At 41.0% G+C, this 16,329-nt stretch overlaps 3 protein-coding genes across 3 annotated transcripts in view; 2 read left to right on the top strand and 1 right to left on the bottom strand.

Moving 5' to 3' along the window:
* Positions 1-3,495, bottom strand: part of usp45 (ubiquitin specific peptidase 45) — a 45,110-nt gene extending 41,615 nt beyond the window's left edge. The window contains exons 1-4 of the mRNA XM_042489707.1: positions 3,221-3,495; positions 1,812-1,922; positions 1,117-1,286; positions 186-286 (exon numbers count right to left, since the gene is read on the bottom strand). Coding sequence (XP_042345641.1) covers positions 186-286; positions 1,117-1,286; positions 1,812-1,914 — 374 coding nt within the window. The 5' untranslated portion in view covers positions 1,915-1,922; positions 3,221-3,495. The remainder of the gene's footprint in view (positions 1-185; positions 287-1,116; positions 1,287-1,811; positions 1,923-3,220) is intronic.
* A 635-nt stretch (positions 3,496-4,130) lies between these two features.
* tstd3 (thiosulfate sulfurtransferase like domain containing 3) lies at positions 4,131-6,868 on the top strand. The gene is made up of 4 exons (XM_042490182.1): positions 4,131-4,413; positions 4,512-4,679; positions 5,528-5,687; positions 6,243-6,868. Exons 1-4 carry the CDS (start codon positions 4,275-4,277, stop codon positions 6,298-6,300), a joined length of 525 nt encoding a protein of 174 aa, XP_042346116.1. The 5' UTR covers positions 4,131-4,274; the 3' UTR covers positions 6,301-6,868.
* Positions 6,869-9,571: 2,703 nt separating this feature from the next.
* zgc:172323 (uncharacterized protein LOC564165 homolog) lies at positions 9,572-13,531 on the top strand. Its single transcript, XM_042490181.1, has 11 exons — positions 9,572-9,795; positions 10,010-10,169; positions 10,363-10,512; positions 10,987-11,106; positions 11,190-11,285; positions 11,370-11,504; positions 11,594-11,704; positions 11,793-11,903; positions 12,050-12,174; positions 12,288-13,214; positions 13,435-13,531. Exons 1-11 carry the CDS (start codon positions 9,572-9,574, stop codon positions 13,529-13,531), a joined length of 2,256 nt encoding a protein of 751 aa, XP_042346115.1.
* Positions 13,532-16,329: the final 2,798 nt, after the last annotated feature.

The following is a 16,329-nucleotide window of genomic DNA, read 5'->3' on the forward strand; positions in this document are numbered from 1 at the left end:
TACATACGTGGTATTTCAAGCTCTGCCTACAGTGTGTGACATGCATCAAGAAACCCACACCTGTTGTGTTCTATGTAAACCACCACACTGCTGGTATCTTGACATGTGTCATCACAAGTTGACACACACTGGCATTTTGAGATTTTCATTGCAGTTTACAGTGAATGCAGTGTGAGGTTTCTCACCAGGCTTTCCATGTGCTCAAGCTGATGGTGATGCAGTGAGACTCTGGATGGAAAGCTTGGTGGTGCTTTTCAGCATGCTGGATCGCTGACTGGTTACAGCCCTGTAAGATATTTCATTTAAAAATATTTAGTTAAAAATACTCTGTAATAGGCAAAACATATATCCACAGCGCACATGGCCATGTTTAAAGACCACAGCTCATTTCCACCTCAATAAAGCCAAATTTGCACACGGTAAATTTGCATAAAAATACCTTAGGGTAACAAAATACTACTTCATATTTGGAAAGCCTTTTAGCCATATACAACACACTGTGGACCATATGTTCATATTCATGCATTTATGTCATGAATTTATTTACAAAAGTATTTGTCGAACTATATCAAAAGCTGTGTGTCAATTAATGTTTTAAATAGTCCACATTTTAGAGAAACCATTTTTTATGTCCTGTTGGAAAAAGAAACATATCTCTTAAAATATATCCGTATTCATTTCAACGTAAAACAACGACTAAGTTTTTATTCTACTTGTGAAATATATTAGGAAAAAAAGTGTGCTTGCCTCTTTATAATTTCTAGTGCAATAATTCACTTAATCTTAATCATTGTAATGTGGCGGTTGTGGCGGTTAATTTCACACTGAAAGTTTTGATGGCTGACTGAACCGTACCTGCCTCCTTTTACATATGTATAAAAGTAAATAAATAACTAAGTTCATACACATGAAATAATTAAAGATATCATAATACTGATGACATTGTTACTCAACATTATAATAATAAAATTACTGTGTGCTAGAATTTTGCATATTCAAAAAGAATATCCCACATTCATTGCTAATATCTAATTTATTGCTCAGCCCCAGTGTGTTCCATGTATTGGGTTTGCGCTGTTTAACATTTGAAAAATAAAAAAATAAAACAATTCTTACCTGGAATCCACACTTTAAACACACCAGGATATCATGGGATGCTGCTGGCTCTCCATCGATCATGGTTCTCTCCTTCAGGCAATCAGAGCACACCAACCACACGCTGGAGAGCACTGACTTCTTCACCGAGCTCAGGTCCACTGCCTTACTCACATGCTGGCAAGTCAACCCTGATGAAAACCAAATATGCTGTAATAAGAAATGTTCCTTCTAATCACTTTTAGAAACCAAATCTGAGTGACAATGTTTTGAAATCGAGAAAATGTGCACAGCACCTGCTGTTAATTACATAAGGTGTTATGTAATTACATAAGCATATGTACAACCCACAGGAAGACACTGAATTTCATTAACATATGACCTTTTTTCTAGATCTCACAGGACATATTTTATCTGTAATATTATCTACAAAGTAGATAAAAATTACAAAAATGATCACTGATTAGCTGAAACCAATGCTGTTTTCCATGACAAATTATACAGTAGTATTATTATTAATTATAAATTACTTAATGAACTTGGTGAATTTTTAAAAAATGAAGTATGACGGCATTCCACTAATATGAATATGTACCAAGCTTAGCATTACTACAGAGTTGATCCCATTCACCATCCACTGTGCTAGAACTCTGCTAAACTAAACTCACAGCCCCAATTTTAACAGTCCAGTGCCCTGTGCTGCTTCGGTGACCTACCACTGACTTCATCTGATGACTCCTCATCTCGAGGTTTCCTTGGTTTATTAGTCCGCTTAGTCATATCGGCGGCTTTCAAAGAGAAGGGGTCCTTTAGCCGCATCTGGAGCTCTGGATGGGAAGATGAAGAGCAAACATCAGTGTTACTATATAAAGTTAAACTACCTAAACGTAAGCATGCACTAAACCATAACTGGCAGGAGCATTTAACATACTGCAGCAAAAAATATTTGAAAACCAGCTACAGTGCTGTCTGTAAGCATCTGTACAGTAACATATATGTTGCTGTCTTTGTAATTCAGCATATTGAATCTAAAATAAATCAATGACTGTGAGCCATCTTAAGGCATTTTGCAGTGGGTATTTACACTCAGACCTAATGAACTCTGTAAGAATTGTAGCTGTTTCATTAGGGATGCAAAAAATATCAGCATTATTGATATCAGCACATATTGGCTTAAAAATGAAATATTTGAACTGGCAAACATGCTGATTTCTGCCTATATCACAAACAGATATTACTTTTTTATTGACAAAAAGAACATGTGAAAACATCAACCCTCAGGTGAAATATTTTCCTTATTTTGCACGATGACTGAATATTATGTAAATGGAAACCAACTTCAGCTAATCTAATTACTATATCATGAAATACACTCATCATTTCAAAAAATCTACTTGCAAGTCCCATGCAACCAATGGCTGTCTAACATTTCTATCCACCTACCAGTGTGGCTGGTGGATTTCAAAATCTACCAGTCACTGAAAAATATATCACAGGGTTTTTTTGGCTGGTAAATGAAGCAAATCTGGCCACCACTTGGATATTTTAATCAGGATTTGGCTGGTGCTTATGTCCAATCCTGTCAACATCCTACACACACCAGCAGATATTGGACCATGTCCAATCTGCTCATTTAGAGGGGCTTTCCACTCTCAGCCCTCAGTCTAGTCTCTAGCAGGTGGATCACTGCTCAGGTGCTTTGAAGTCAGGTCAATAACTTTGCCTGTCAAGAACATTACACAGTTTGGATCTCAAAACTCTATACATATGCATGTTACCACCCTCACGGATCCTTAAAGCCAAAAGACACATATCCTCAATCACGTTGCCATTTATAAGCCACTGTGTAGGACTACCAAGCCCAGACAACAGCTTATGTGTAACTGTCAAAGTGACTTATTTAGTCACTGAGGACTAAATAAATGCAGCTAAATAAAAGCTGACCCTGTAGTAAATGCAACTTCTCAGTAATTAACAGTAACACGTTAAAAAAAAAGCCTCAATTAGCAATGGCCGTCAGATTTCTGAGAATGAAAGGCCCACATGTCGTTAATCAGAGAAATTTAAGCAATGACTGAATCGCTTTTGCTCATTTAGATTTGGCGATAAAGCTGCATGAACTTACCTCTTTATTTTAGCTCCTATGTTGACTGTGTTAGCTAACCTGAAGCCAACAGTGAGATGTCAACTCTTCCTGGCTAGCAAACAAGCTAGCGACATTCGCTTGTCAGAATAAATAAAACATTAACAGGTGTGTTTTCTCCAACAACACACGGATGCCTTACGGCATTTCAACGCCAAGCATAGAGTACCAACAAAAACGGCTCAATCATCTCAATAATTCTTCATTTTTGCCTTTGACTTTGTAATCTTTTTCAAGCTATCGGTAGCACCAACTAGCAAGCCTTGTCAACATGTGACGCACTACGGCAGCTCGGTATGGCCGAATGATGCATTCAGGTACACTGGAAAATCTTAACAACACTAAAGTGTCACGGGCTCTGAGGGCTTCAAAAACTCAGTACAGAGATCATGTTTTAAAGAGACTAAAAATATAGAGAGGTGTTAAAAATACTAAGATGTCCTACTTTGTTCAACTACATGTTTTACCTTAAGTCTATATGTGTATATGATGTGATATAAGAGCTATCAACAACAAACATTATTTCAAAATTCAATATTCTAATTGTTAGCATTTATTTAGATGGTGTAGTTTATGATAGGCCCTGTCTTTGCCAACAAACTATAAAACTGTCGGGAAAGCGGAAGTGGTGGCGTTACTTCTGCATATGGGGGAAATTGTATGGTCAGATGAGGACAGACGCCTAATTGTTATTTTTCCGTTTTTCCCAGGACTATAAATGCATCACATAATATTTTGTTGATATTTATTTTTCTGGATACTTGGGGTCCTTGGTGATTATTTGTGTTGATAATGATTTGACCTTTGAAATATTAGGTCAATGACTTACGTTTTATAAGAGGTGAGAGGAGAGAGTATTTTGTCCTTTAGGTGATCCGTACTTCTGCGCACGCGTAAGTCATTGTTGGGTAAGCGCAAGCGCTGCTAGCGAGAGTTCCATTAGTTGTCGTACGCAGTAGCCTACTATTGCGTCATTTGTAATTTTGCGTTTATGTTGACAAAGTGTTGATATAGAGTGTGTATTAGGGCGTCGCATATGGCTCTTATACGGTGTTGGAGGTTTGCGGGAGTCCTTCCGCGGCTGTTGTGGAACAGCACCGTCCTACCCGGGGCTTCCGTCCCGGGAGGACGAAGCTGTGTGTCCAGCCATATCAACACTCACCACGGTTGCAAAAGTGAGCGTACTGTCCTTGTGAATGTCAGCCAGTTGACTCACTGTCATATTTTGAAACTGTTCATGTGTATGAATGCATGTTGTGTGTTTTGCTTTCAGCCACAGAGCTGCTGCTCCGCAGGTTCAGTTCAGCGCCACCGAGCACAGATGTGAGTTATGACCAGTTGAAGCAGCTCCTGGCTGGGCGGAAAGCTGTAGTTATAGATGTCAGAGAGCCGTGGGAGCTCAGGGAGTACGGCTTCATCCCCGGGTCAATTAACGTTCCTCGTAAGTGCTGCTGTTCTTATTATAAACTGAAACTATTGGCTAATTTGGAAGTGATGAAACACCAGACCCTCCTGTCAGCCCTCAAGACTACAAATGTATTACCTTTCCAAGTAATTCTGTTTTCTGCAGGTCATAAACAAAGCTGTGAATGTCCCAAAACATATCAAGTCTGCTGAGTTTGCTCTGTCTTTGTTTATGATTGCAGCCCTTACATATATAATAAAATATTTGTAAGCCTGCACAGTACATGAACACAGATTTGTGCATGTTGGTTGAACATGTTGTCCAATGCAATAGCCTACTTTTGCTGTTATACGTTAATTGATAAACTATAAATGAAATCTGTTCTCAAGGAAATAGATATAAAAGAAGAAGACAGAGATGATATTTTGACCTAAAACATAACTAACCTAAATCCCCAAAAATCCCAGAACTTTAGTTTTAGCACTCCAGTTCCCTGATCCTAGAGGGCCCCCTAACACTCATAGATCATTTAAGGTCACAGATGTACAAACTTTAAACCACATGCACAAACTTTAGAAAACAATAACAACAAACATTGTTTGTGGCGAGGTTATTTAATTGAAAAGTTGCTTCATCATAACATTTCCAGTAAAATGTAAAAGATTTAAACACAGATCACACCAGCAGACAACTTAAACTTTATGAGGGAGGACAAGCCTCCCAACATGCCTCATTGTTAACATACCTAAGATAATCCTGTGTATTACTTTGACACAACAGTTCCCAGAAGCACCAGACCCACCAAAGTTTTGTTTAACCTAATAGTGCACATTTACAGTACTACTGGTCATACTTGACCTTTCTGTGCTCCTTTGTCATTGCAGTGGGACAGGTGAACACCGCCCTCCAGCTGGGTCCTGAAGAGTTCAACGAAAAGTATGGAGGTGAAATGCCCCAGCAGACAGATAACGTTGTGTTCACCTGTCTGGCAGGAGTCAGGAGCAAGACTGCCCTTGATACAGCCACATCGCTGGGATACAAAGAGTGAGACATGTTTCCTTGGCATTTATCTGTCAATCTGAATCATAACTTCTCACCTCATTATCAAACAAATCATTGAATATTGTAGTCATGGGTAGCAAACATTGAATAAGACTTCTTGTTTCTTGTTAAAAGTTTTTTTTCCCAGTCTGAGCAAAGGGCAGAGTACCAGTACATGTTTTTTTTTTATCACTTAATGTTATGTCTGACTTATATTTTCTCATGAGACAGCATTGAGTTTCATCAGCTTGAGGTTATGGACCTGTTCTTGCATAATACCAAGGCATCATGCAGTGCTCTTTTACACAATAAAACAAAACAGCAGCGATACAACAACAAAAGATGCAAGCAAATACAACAGTCAAGAAAATAAACCAGTATTTGTCTGTAAAGTAGAAAAAAAAAGCTTCCTAAATCATAAGGCAAACAATGAAATCATAAACACAGCATTCTACTATGTTATTCAGTAAAGTCAAATATTAATGCAGTTTATTTTTTTTACACACCTCCTTTAATGCAACATTTCATGCACTTCCTTCCTTTTTTTCTCCATTCCAGTGTTCAACATTATCCGGGCGGATGGCAAGACTGGGTGAAAAATGAACAACAGAACTGATCCAGGAATAGCGAAACAGAAGAAATTGTTTAAAGCTCTTACCCAAGATCAGACTGGCAAGTGAGAGTGTGTAACGAGGAGGGTTGAAAAGGGTTTAAAAAGGTTCATTTACTCTTCTGTTCTGTGAGCCAGTGACTGAATTTGTTTTCCTCATCTATGAATCCCAAAGACTGGAACCAGAGGGCTCAGAATCACACGTCTGCTACTACAAATCTTAATAACTACTGCAATGGTACTTGAAGTTAAATTTATTTTGGCATAGAACTATTAATAAACCCTTTACATCTTCTGAAGAGACAAATGTATAACCAGTGAGTATTCTAAACTGTACTACAAATAATAAGCCACAGTGAAGAGAGATTGCTGAAGTTTTTGTTTCCAGACTATCTATGCAAATGACTACTTAACTGTGTATGATTGTGAGTTCAAATGAAGTCGTCCATTGCAAAATATGGACAGTTCAACAGTTCAAGTTAATGTGTTGTAAATATATAGTGAAGTGTTGGTTGTGGATGAAACTGAAGTCATTGCCAACATTGTTCAATAAATCGAATTTTATTAACTGTGATAATAGTTTGTGTTTTTTTGTGGGGGGGTGAGTTTGGGGGTTGGGGGGGGGGGGGGGGGTACAGCTGATGGACTGTTTCTGTCAGGTCTATTAAAAAAATAAACATGAGGAGATATTTCTTGCAGTATGTTGTGATATAAATAGGTATACAGTTGCTTGCTGAGGTGACAGCATGCAGAGACTAAGATGATATACGGTATTGAAGTACCATGTCTAATATCCACTGAATTTGCCACCCACCCTCCAGGGAACATTAACAGGCTCCTTCGTCATCCATGATAATGAATGTGTTTGTTTTCAACTGAGAAGAATTCCTCTATTAACAGTGTGTCGACCACGGCCATGGACCTTGCCCCCTATTAACTTTCCCTTTTACAGCTGGAGCTGAAAGTCCAAACAGAACACACAACTGAATTTAGTCAAGATTCTAATTTATCAAAGCACTCCACAAAACTTAGAAGCAGTTTGTTGAGACTGAATCATTGTCAGTGAATAGGAAACTGACCTCTAAGTGACTTTCCAGATGCATGAGTAAATTATCTGCCTCAGAAGTGTTAATGCTATTTCTGCTTATATGAAACAGTATTCTCCAAGCAGGCGTGGTACAACCCATATTTATATTTAACTGTTAAAGTATGTCTGAGAGTCAGACATCTAACTACAGTCTATCGTTTGGCACGTTAAAGGGACAGTTGGAGGTATCGGCCGTAGAGACATCCGCCATCTTTCATTTACTGTGTAATGGAATTTGATTGCGCTCTAAAAAAAATACATAAATAAACCTCAGCAGCAAATGTCTCTCTTCACAAATCATGATCTGATTACTTAAGGTAATACACAGACCTTGTTGTGAGCAGTTTCATGTAGGAACTATTTTCTTTCTACCAAACTACACCTGCCACTGTATATTAAGCTGGAGAGCTACTTCCAGCTCACCTAGTACCCTAAAGTTAACTACAGCTCAGCCGAGGCGGGCGCCATGCATTTCACACTGTCACAAGCCTCTTGTCCATGAGTAGATGCACGCTTCTTTCTGCGCAGTGATACGGTTGATGGGTGGAGTTCAATAAAAAGAAAATAGTAAGGTTGTGGATTATCTTGAGTAATTGGATCATGATTTCTGGAAAGAGACATTTGCTGTTGAAGTTCTTTTTTATGTATTTTTTGGCGCTTTGAGTATCATAAGCCATCTATTTCCATTTTATTGGAGAGAAGGCAGACATCTCTACGGCCGATATCTCCAACACTCAGCAACTGACTCCAAAATAAACTAGATTGATGAACAACACTACAGGAAAGAGGATAATATATATTTTTGATTTTGGGGTTAACTGTCCCTTTAATTTAGGAAAATAAAATAAAGTGCAATAAATGATGACGATGATGAAGGAAGCATGTCCATACCATCTCCGTCTTGTATTCCCCTTAACTATTTAAGCCTTAATGAAAAATCAAATGTAGGAGGTGGGGTTGTGTTGGCATTTGAAATGAGGCTCCATAAATACTGTGATAGAAAATACCACACCGATGAATGATGTTATTTGGTTGCGTCATGAAAAGAGCTGGTTAGAGGAGATTGATTGTTCACCTGACTGATTCGGCCTCTTCCCGAAAGTCCCACGCTGCTGCAAGATCTGAGGTCAATGGGAATGAAAAGATGCTTGCTCAGTCCATAAAGACATGTCACAAGAACAATGAATTAAAAAAAAATTATATTCTGGATTCTTGTGTTTTAAACATGCTGAAATATCATCTGGCTTTTGGATAGAATGTGCTTTGGGTATTCTGTGATTGTCTGTCCGTGTGTGTTAATGTTAGGGTTAATGTTGCTGGTAGTTAATGTTTACAGTAAGTTTTAAGGACAGTCGAGCGTGGACTGACCCCTGATGAAGCGAACCTGTAGTTGTCAGTAAAGAATCACCCTGAACAGGCTTCCTAACTGTTTTCTCTCCTCATATCACTGTGCGCGTCAACCGTAAACTCCAGACTAATCCCCCCCTTCCTTTTTTTCTGCCTCCTTGTTTCCCGGCAGAAGCAGTTAATTTAATTTTCCTTTGGATTACTGTGGTTTTAATATGTTGAAAAGAGATTGGACAAATAAGTACTAATTTATGTCAAATCTTGCTGGGGCTCTTTGTTCCTCTGCAGCCGCAACCTCATCAGGTCACCCTCCAGCTTCTGCTCGGCATGCAATTAAAGTCCTTCATCCCATCAGAGCAGATCACGTCAGTTCTGCACCTACTGGCTGCTACTGGACCCTGTCTGCTTGCCTGCCTGCTGCCCAGTGCTGTAGGGGACACAGAGTAGATGCCATAATCCTTGCAGGATCCCTTTTGATTCTGATCAAAGGGAGACAGACACATAATCACATTTTAGTGTTTTACAGAAATGTGTGATGCTGTCAGCCACTACCCCAGCCAAGCTTTCCCCCTCACAAGCTGCTGACACATATCTAAACAGCAGGTCAAGCCTGAGTTGGTGCAGAGGATCGACATTCCACAGGTGTTGGCTCATAAACTGGGCTGTCATTGACAGAGCTGGGGTTTGGCCAGCAATTGGAGGTATAAAACCTGAGACTGGCCTGACAATCAGGGAGTGCAAACAAGGTGCCGCGAAGTGCAGTAAACCACAGACGGGCCCTGCTCGAGTATTTCTTTCATCTCCCTTCAGAGAACCAGAGGAAACACAGTCGCTGCCGCCAACATGAGCCGCAGCCCAGAGAGGATCTCGTCTTACCGCCGTCACTTTGAGGACAGCAGCAGCTCGTCCTACCAGGTCAGGGTGTCCAGTCCATCCCCCACCAGGAGAGATGCCCGTCATGCTTCTGCCGGCTACCCCTGCAGATCTGGGACTGGCAGTATGCGTGTGGAGTCAGTGGGGCGAAGGACCGGTTCAGCTGCTCGCAGGACTCGTATGGTTGGAGCAGGGTAAGCTCTGGGTCCTCCAGTGTCTATGGACAGGTGTTGGGTTTATGCGCAGGACAGCTCTAGATTATTATTTGTTGGTGTCAAGATTTCTTACCTTATGTGAATAGAAGGTCTTTCTTAATTTATTTTAGAGTACTTTTTATTCCATGAAACATTCATATTTTCTCATGCCATTTCCCCTTCCCTTGTCTTTGGCTCATGGTTGACTTTTCAGCGTGAGTGCAGGAGCCATGGTCTGTGTCGGACCAAGTGGAGAACCTCCTATGGATCTGGATGTGGCTGCAGCTGAAAACCAAGACTTCCTTAACACACGCACGACTGAAAGACAAGAGATGATAGTCCTAAATGACCGTCTCGCTATATACATTAACAAGGTAAAGCGGCCTTCAAACTAACCACATTTTTTTTTTTTCATTTGGGCTGATAAATATTATTATCAAGCCTAACTTACAAGTCTCTCGTTGAGAAATGGGAGCATATTACTCATAGTTCCTTGAGCACAAAGGACAGGAAACATATTGTAGTGTCTGGTTCAGACGCACTTTAAATAATTTTCTTGTGCTCTAGGTCCGATCACTTGAGCAGCAGAACAAGCTACTGGAAGCAGAGATCCAGGCCTACCAGAACCGCTTTGAGAGCCCAACAGGGCTGCGCCTTCTATATGAGGAACAGCTGAGGGAGCTGAAAAAGATTGCAGACCAGATGAGAGTTCAGCGGGTGAGCAAGAATTCTCCAAGCTGTGCCTTACATCTGTTTCTTTTTTTACATTTCAGATGCTCAATAGAGCATAAAGACTGAATTCTTTGTTTCTGGCGAGGTTTACACCTCACTGAGCTGTAGAGGATCCATCCAAGCAATGATACAAGACGTCAACTTGGTGTTTTCAAGGTTCCTTACCTGGTAACAGGCTTATTTCTGGCAGGCAAATGGAGAGGTGCCTCAGTGTATTAAGGTGTCATGGAGTACAGCTGTCATCGCCTATGTTTTATTCACAGATGAGATGGCTTGATTGTGCATTTGCAGACACACACACACACACACACACACACACACACACACACACACACACACAAGTCCACAAAGGAATGAAGTTAAAATGCAAAAGTGGCTGATCTACATTTTGCACACACTCTTGCACACACCTCCAAATCTAAAAGACGGCCATATTATTTCTGGCTTCTTGGTTTTCAGGACATTGCCTTGGCGGCTAAGGAGTCCACAGCTGCTCAACTAGAGGCAATCAAAATCAAATATGAGGAGGCGGTGGAGCAGAGGAGGAAAGCTGAGTTAGAGATTGAAGCCTTCCGTCCAGTAGGTTACATTTAATTAGCCGATATCGTCAAATAACTTTACACTCACAAAACCAATTGATAATCACGGTGTGTGTTCTTCAGGATGTTGACAAAGCCACGTCCTCACGCATTGCCTTGGAAAAGAAACTGGAGCAGCTGGAAGTTGAAATTGAATTCCTAAAACGAGTCCATCAACAGGTGGATAACATCTTCACGTAAGAATTACGTATTAAGTTTGCCTTTCATTTTCATGATTACTAGAGATTTCTTTTTTTTTTCCAGGAAATTGAGGAGCTCATGAAGCAGATCTATGCAGCTCACGCCTCAGCTCAGAGTGCATTCGCCCTGCCTGACCTCGCAGCCGCTATGAAGCAAATCCAAAGCCAGTATGACGACATCGCAGCCAAAAATCTCCAGGTAAAAATAATCACAGATCAGCACGTTTGAAGTTAATTTCTATGTGTTCTGGATTAAATTCATATGAATTTTTCATCCCTTATTTTTAGGAGATGGATTCATGGTATAAAAACAAGTTTGAAGATCTGACTAGTAAGACGTCAAGACACGTGGATAAGGTTCGAGGCTTTAGAGATGAAATAGCAGGCGCCAAAAAAGATGTGAGTATCAAAAGTGAATACATTAAGCTTGGTTGACAACTGATATTGAATGGTTATCATGACAATAATGATATAAAAATATGTCCAGATCCAAAGCAAAGACCGTGACTTAGATTCCCTGAAGAGCAGGAATGAAGCTCTGGAAGCCCATATCCGAGAGGCACAAGAAAGGCACAAGAAGGAACTGGAAGACCTGCAGGTAAAGAGATGCTCATGTCCATGGTTGCACACCTGGTCACACCAGAGTCAACTGTGAACACATATGCTGAGTTTCATGCGTGCAAACACAAAGCAAGCAAAATAACTCATTCATACAATAATTTTATGGCTCTGTTAACCTGATAGGCTCGGATTGAAGCCCTGCAGCTTGAGCTGAAATCCACCAAGGAGAGAATTGCGCTGCACCTGCGTGAGTACCAGGAGCTCCTGAATGTCAAGATGGCTCTGGAGATTGAGATTACAACATACAGGTGAAGGAGAATAACTTAAAAACTTATTTAGCGCAATGAAATAAACTTTTAATATATACATAAATGTGGGGGAAAAAAGTGGTCTGTTTTTAATATTTGTCTTTTTGTTACAGAAAACTTATTGAAGGAGAGGATCTAAGGCTTGCCGGCATGATGCAAACCCTGTCTCTTGCCAGCTGTAGCATGAGTGCCATTGGTGGTGGGATGAGTTTTAGTGGGGGAGGCATGGGTGGTGTTGGTGGAATGGGTGGCGGGATGATGGGAGGTAGTGGTGGAGGTGTTGGAGGCATGGGCAGTGGAGTAGGAATGGGTGGGGGCATAGGTACAGGAGGTATGGGCACGGGTCTAGGCAGTGGAGCTGGAGGAATGGGTGGAAGAATGGGTGCTGGAGGTCTGGACGACAAGAAGGGTGCTGCTGGTAGAGCAGGTGGGGCTGGTCATGGATTGGGAGCTGGGGGTGTAGGAGTGGGTGCTGGAGGAATCAGTGGTATGGGAGCCAGTTCTGGTGGACTGGGTGCTGGAGGAGCTGGTGCTAGTGCTGGAGGCTTGGGAACTGGTGCTGGAGGACTGGGCACTGGTGCTGCAGGCCTTGGCACTGGTGCTGGAGGTGTGGGTGGAAATTTGGGATTCGGCACCGGAGGCAAGGGTGACATTGGCCTGGATGGTGTTGGAATGGGTGCAGGCGGTGACACGGCAGGTTCAGGTGGTATGAGCAGCACTGGCACAGGGTTCAGTGGAGGACTTGGCGGAACAGGTGATGGAACTATGGGAGGCATAGTTCGGGATGAAGGTAAAGATCACGGAATGGGACCTGCTGGCGGAATCGGAGGCAGCAGAGGAACTGAGGGTGTGGGTGAAGATGTTGCACTTGCAGGCGTTGGTGGAAAGGGGAAGGTTGGTGGAGGAATGGGTGACATCAGCGGTGCTGGGATGAGATATGGATCCAATGGATATGATGACAACAATCAGCCCTACGAGCCCTACGAGCCCTACGCGGGGCAGGCTGTGGAGCTGACGGAGAGGCGGACGGTGCTCATTAGGTAAAGGTACCATCAGGTATCTTTTTTGTTTCTTTCAAACATACCTTCTTTATATTGTAGCACTAGCTCAGAAAATAAATACAGATATGACCTTGATCAAGAACGAATACCTTTAAGTGTCACAACCTGTTTTATAAAAGACTTAGGTAGAAAGGTCCAGAAGTCCCACAAGCATCTCCCGGTTACTTCAGCTGTCTGCATTTTCTTTTCTCCCCTACAGAACTGTTAAAAATGAGGACAACGATGTGCTGGAGACGGACCACCATGAACAAACCTACACCATCTCCGGTGCAGCCGATGACTCTGACGAGGAATGAGCAGCATGAATTCCCAAGTGACCCCCTTTCACCCTTAAACCTCCACGCCCCTCTGAGCTTTGCACTGACCAAAGCCCATGTCTGGGCACTGACCTTTACCCTTTGCCCTGGACAAGAAGACCATGAATGACCCTTTGCCACAGAGTGAAACCTTCACCTCGTAGGCTTTAAATATGCCTTACTAGCAACGTGGTCTCTAAAGTTTTGTGTGCCTTACACTCCCCCTGTTTTTCTACTTGCCGCAAATAAAGCTATCAGCATTGAATAACCTTGTCTTTATTTTGATTTGATGTCTTTTTCAGTGTTTCTGTTTGAATTGCCTTATAATGACACAAAATGCCATCAATACTATTCTCATGAAATGCTGGTAAATTTTGCTCAACCGAGGGAGATGTTGCTTATTTTGATAGTGTTGGCATAAGAGGATAAAGAGTGAAAAAAGGGAAATGGAAGTAGCAAAAACAGAGAGAAAGACAGTCACCTGAGGGTCGAGGCGGTCGCCCTGACACTTTCTGCAGGGCTGAGGAATCCATCAGTCAAATTCTGTCCTGCAGCGAAGTGACAACACACAGCCGTTTTCTGTCCTCATTCCATCCACATCCACACCTTTTCCTCCTGCTGCTGATTGGGAGCGATTGGATCTGGCTCGCAGATGCCAAACACACTCAGTGTCCTGCTCAGGGGCTTAGAGCAGAGACATGCAACACACCAATCCTCAGAAAGAAACTGCAACAAAAGAGGTACAGGACCAGTGATATTATGTCAGCAATAACATAACTTTGGCATTATTATTATAATGAAAAATATATTCATATTATTTAATAGCGGAATACATAAGTAGAATACTAAAATATTTTGCTTTTTAAGATGTGACTGATCAGTGTAATAGGGAATATTGCACATGTTAATGTTTATTGCTTCAAATGTTATTAGACAACATTAAAGACGGGATGTGTGGGCTTAACACTATTTCCATTGGAACTTGGAATTTCAAATGTACAGCAAAATCAGCATTTCCTTCTCAAGATTATTTAATACATTTGCAAAATTTGAGGAAAATTACATTTTTATGAAGTTAGACTTGAATTAACAATTTAATGAAAATGAGCAATGAATTACCGTAAGCATTGTTAAAGCCATTGCGCCTCTAATCAGCATTTTACTGTATTATATAATCGCTTAATACATGATTTACGATTATTTTGCACCGACATCACGTTGAAACAAACAATATTTCTCCCTTACATCATTTCCACAAGCTCATCCCACCCGAACACGCAGGAGACAATTAGTTTGAACCCAGAACTGTCAGTCGGAGATATAATGAGGAGCGCGAGACGGTCATATCATTAGATTACATTTTTGTTACAGCGAATTATTAATGTGCATCCAACCCGAACGATGTATGTATATAAATCGGCGTATATCCTATATTTAGGCTTCAATTCAGCGAGATAAATGCACTTCTCATCAATATAATGGGACGCGGTTTATCATTAAGAGGCAAGTGCGTCTGTATGTGTGCATGTGTGTGGAGCTCTCCATGGTGCTTCGTCTACAGAGTGGAAACCAGACGCACTGCAAAAGATGAATGGTGTCTTGTCATAAAAAATAAAAAAATAAAACAAAAATCGATGAATAAATAAATTAATAAAAAGTGCAAAACTGCATACACCAACCCGCTTTTGTAGACAAAAGCAATTTGTCAAAATGCATTCCCTAAAAATATAATGCAGTTTTTAAAATATTATTTCAAAAATATTTAACACGTCTTATTATTATAATTACCGGCATTGTTATTATTACTACTACTACTACTAGTAGCATTATTATTATTATTACTAGTAATAAGAAGAATAACAACAACAACAATAATAATGCCGGTAATTATAACTATTTAAAATTTCTAGATTTTTAAGGTCCAAAAAAGACATGGAAAGGGAAAAAAATAGATAAAATGATCCCGATGTTTGTTCACACAATAACCATGACTTCTGCTAAAACATCTGGCCTCACTCGAACATATAGGCCAGTAAAGGTTACGCGTCTTCAAGTCTGCTCTTTGCCTTTATAGTTGTTTTGCTCACACTTTGAGTTTCCACAAACACACCGTAGAGCCAACCGGGTCACGAACCTCCATCCCATAAGAAAAATGCAGTTTTACTCCGAGCCGAGGGAAACTGCTCCTTACATTCACCAAGAAGGGCAAAAGTTGTGACTCTCTTTGAAACCTGCGATTTTCTGTCACTTTGTGCATATGCTTTGGGTGGCTAAATCCCAATTAGGGTCGGCTGACACGCTGCTCCATTCATGCGCAGCCCTGCCTGCATACATTTGCCTAGGAATGAACTTCTCAAATAGATCTTCCGCTAAATGCGTTGGACAGCAGAGAGAATCGGCCTGAGTGACACTTTCTTTCTGAGGCGCTCGAGTGAGAAAAGGTATGAATTTATAAGGTACACCGAAACATATCAATTCACGCAACTTCACACGCTTTTTATCCGAATCTCCTCATGCGAGACAAAGTGAGTTTAAGTCAGGGAAATGCGGCCTGAAAAAAAAAGGCTCCGGCGCAAAAACTTTGTAGAGACTTTGAATACCGAAACGGTACAGCCCACTTCGAGGGGGAAAAAAGGAGAGATTCTGAATGAAATCACGCATGAACAGCATTGAATCAGGTGCCGTTTATTCGGCCCTTCTCTAATGCGATTTTGAATATTAGTCTGGGTTAAAATCCCAATCATGTCATCTGGTGGGAGTCCCATACAAGCATAATTACTATTCAAACGCGTCGCTAA

Source organism: Plectropomus leopardus, chromosome 7, assembly GCF_008729295.1.
Source record: "Plectropomus leopardus isolate mb chromosome 7, YSFRI_Pleo_2.0, whole genome shotgun sequence".
NCBI classification, from domain to species: domain Eukaryota; kingdom Metazoa; phylum Chordata; class Actinopteri; order Perciformes; family Serranidae; genus Plectropomus; species Plectropomus leopardus.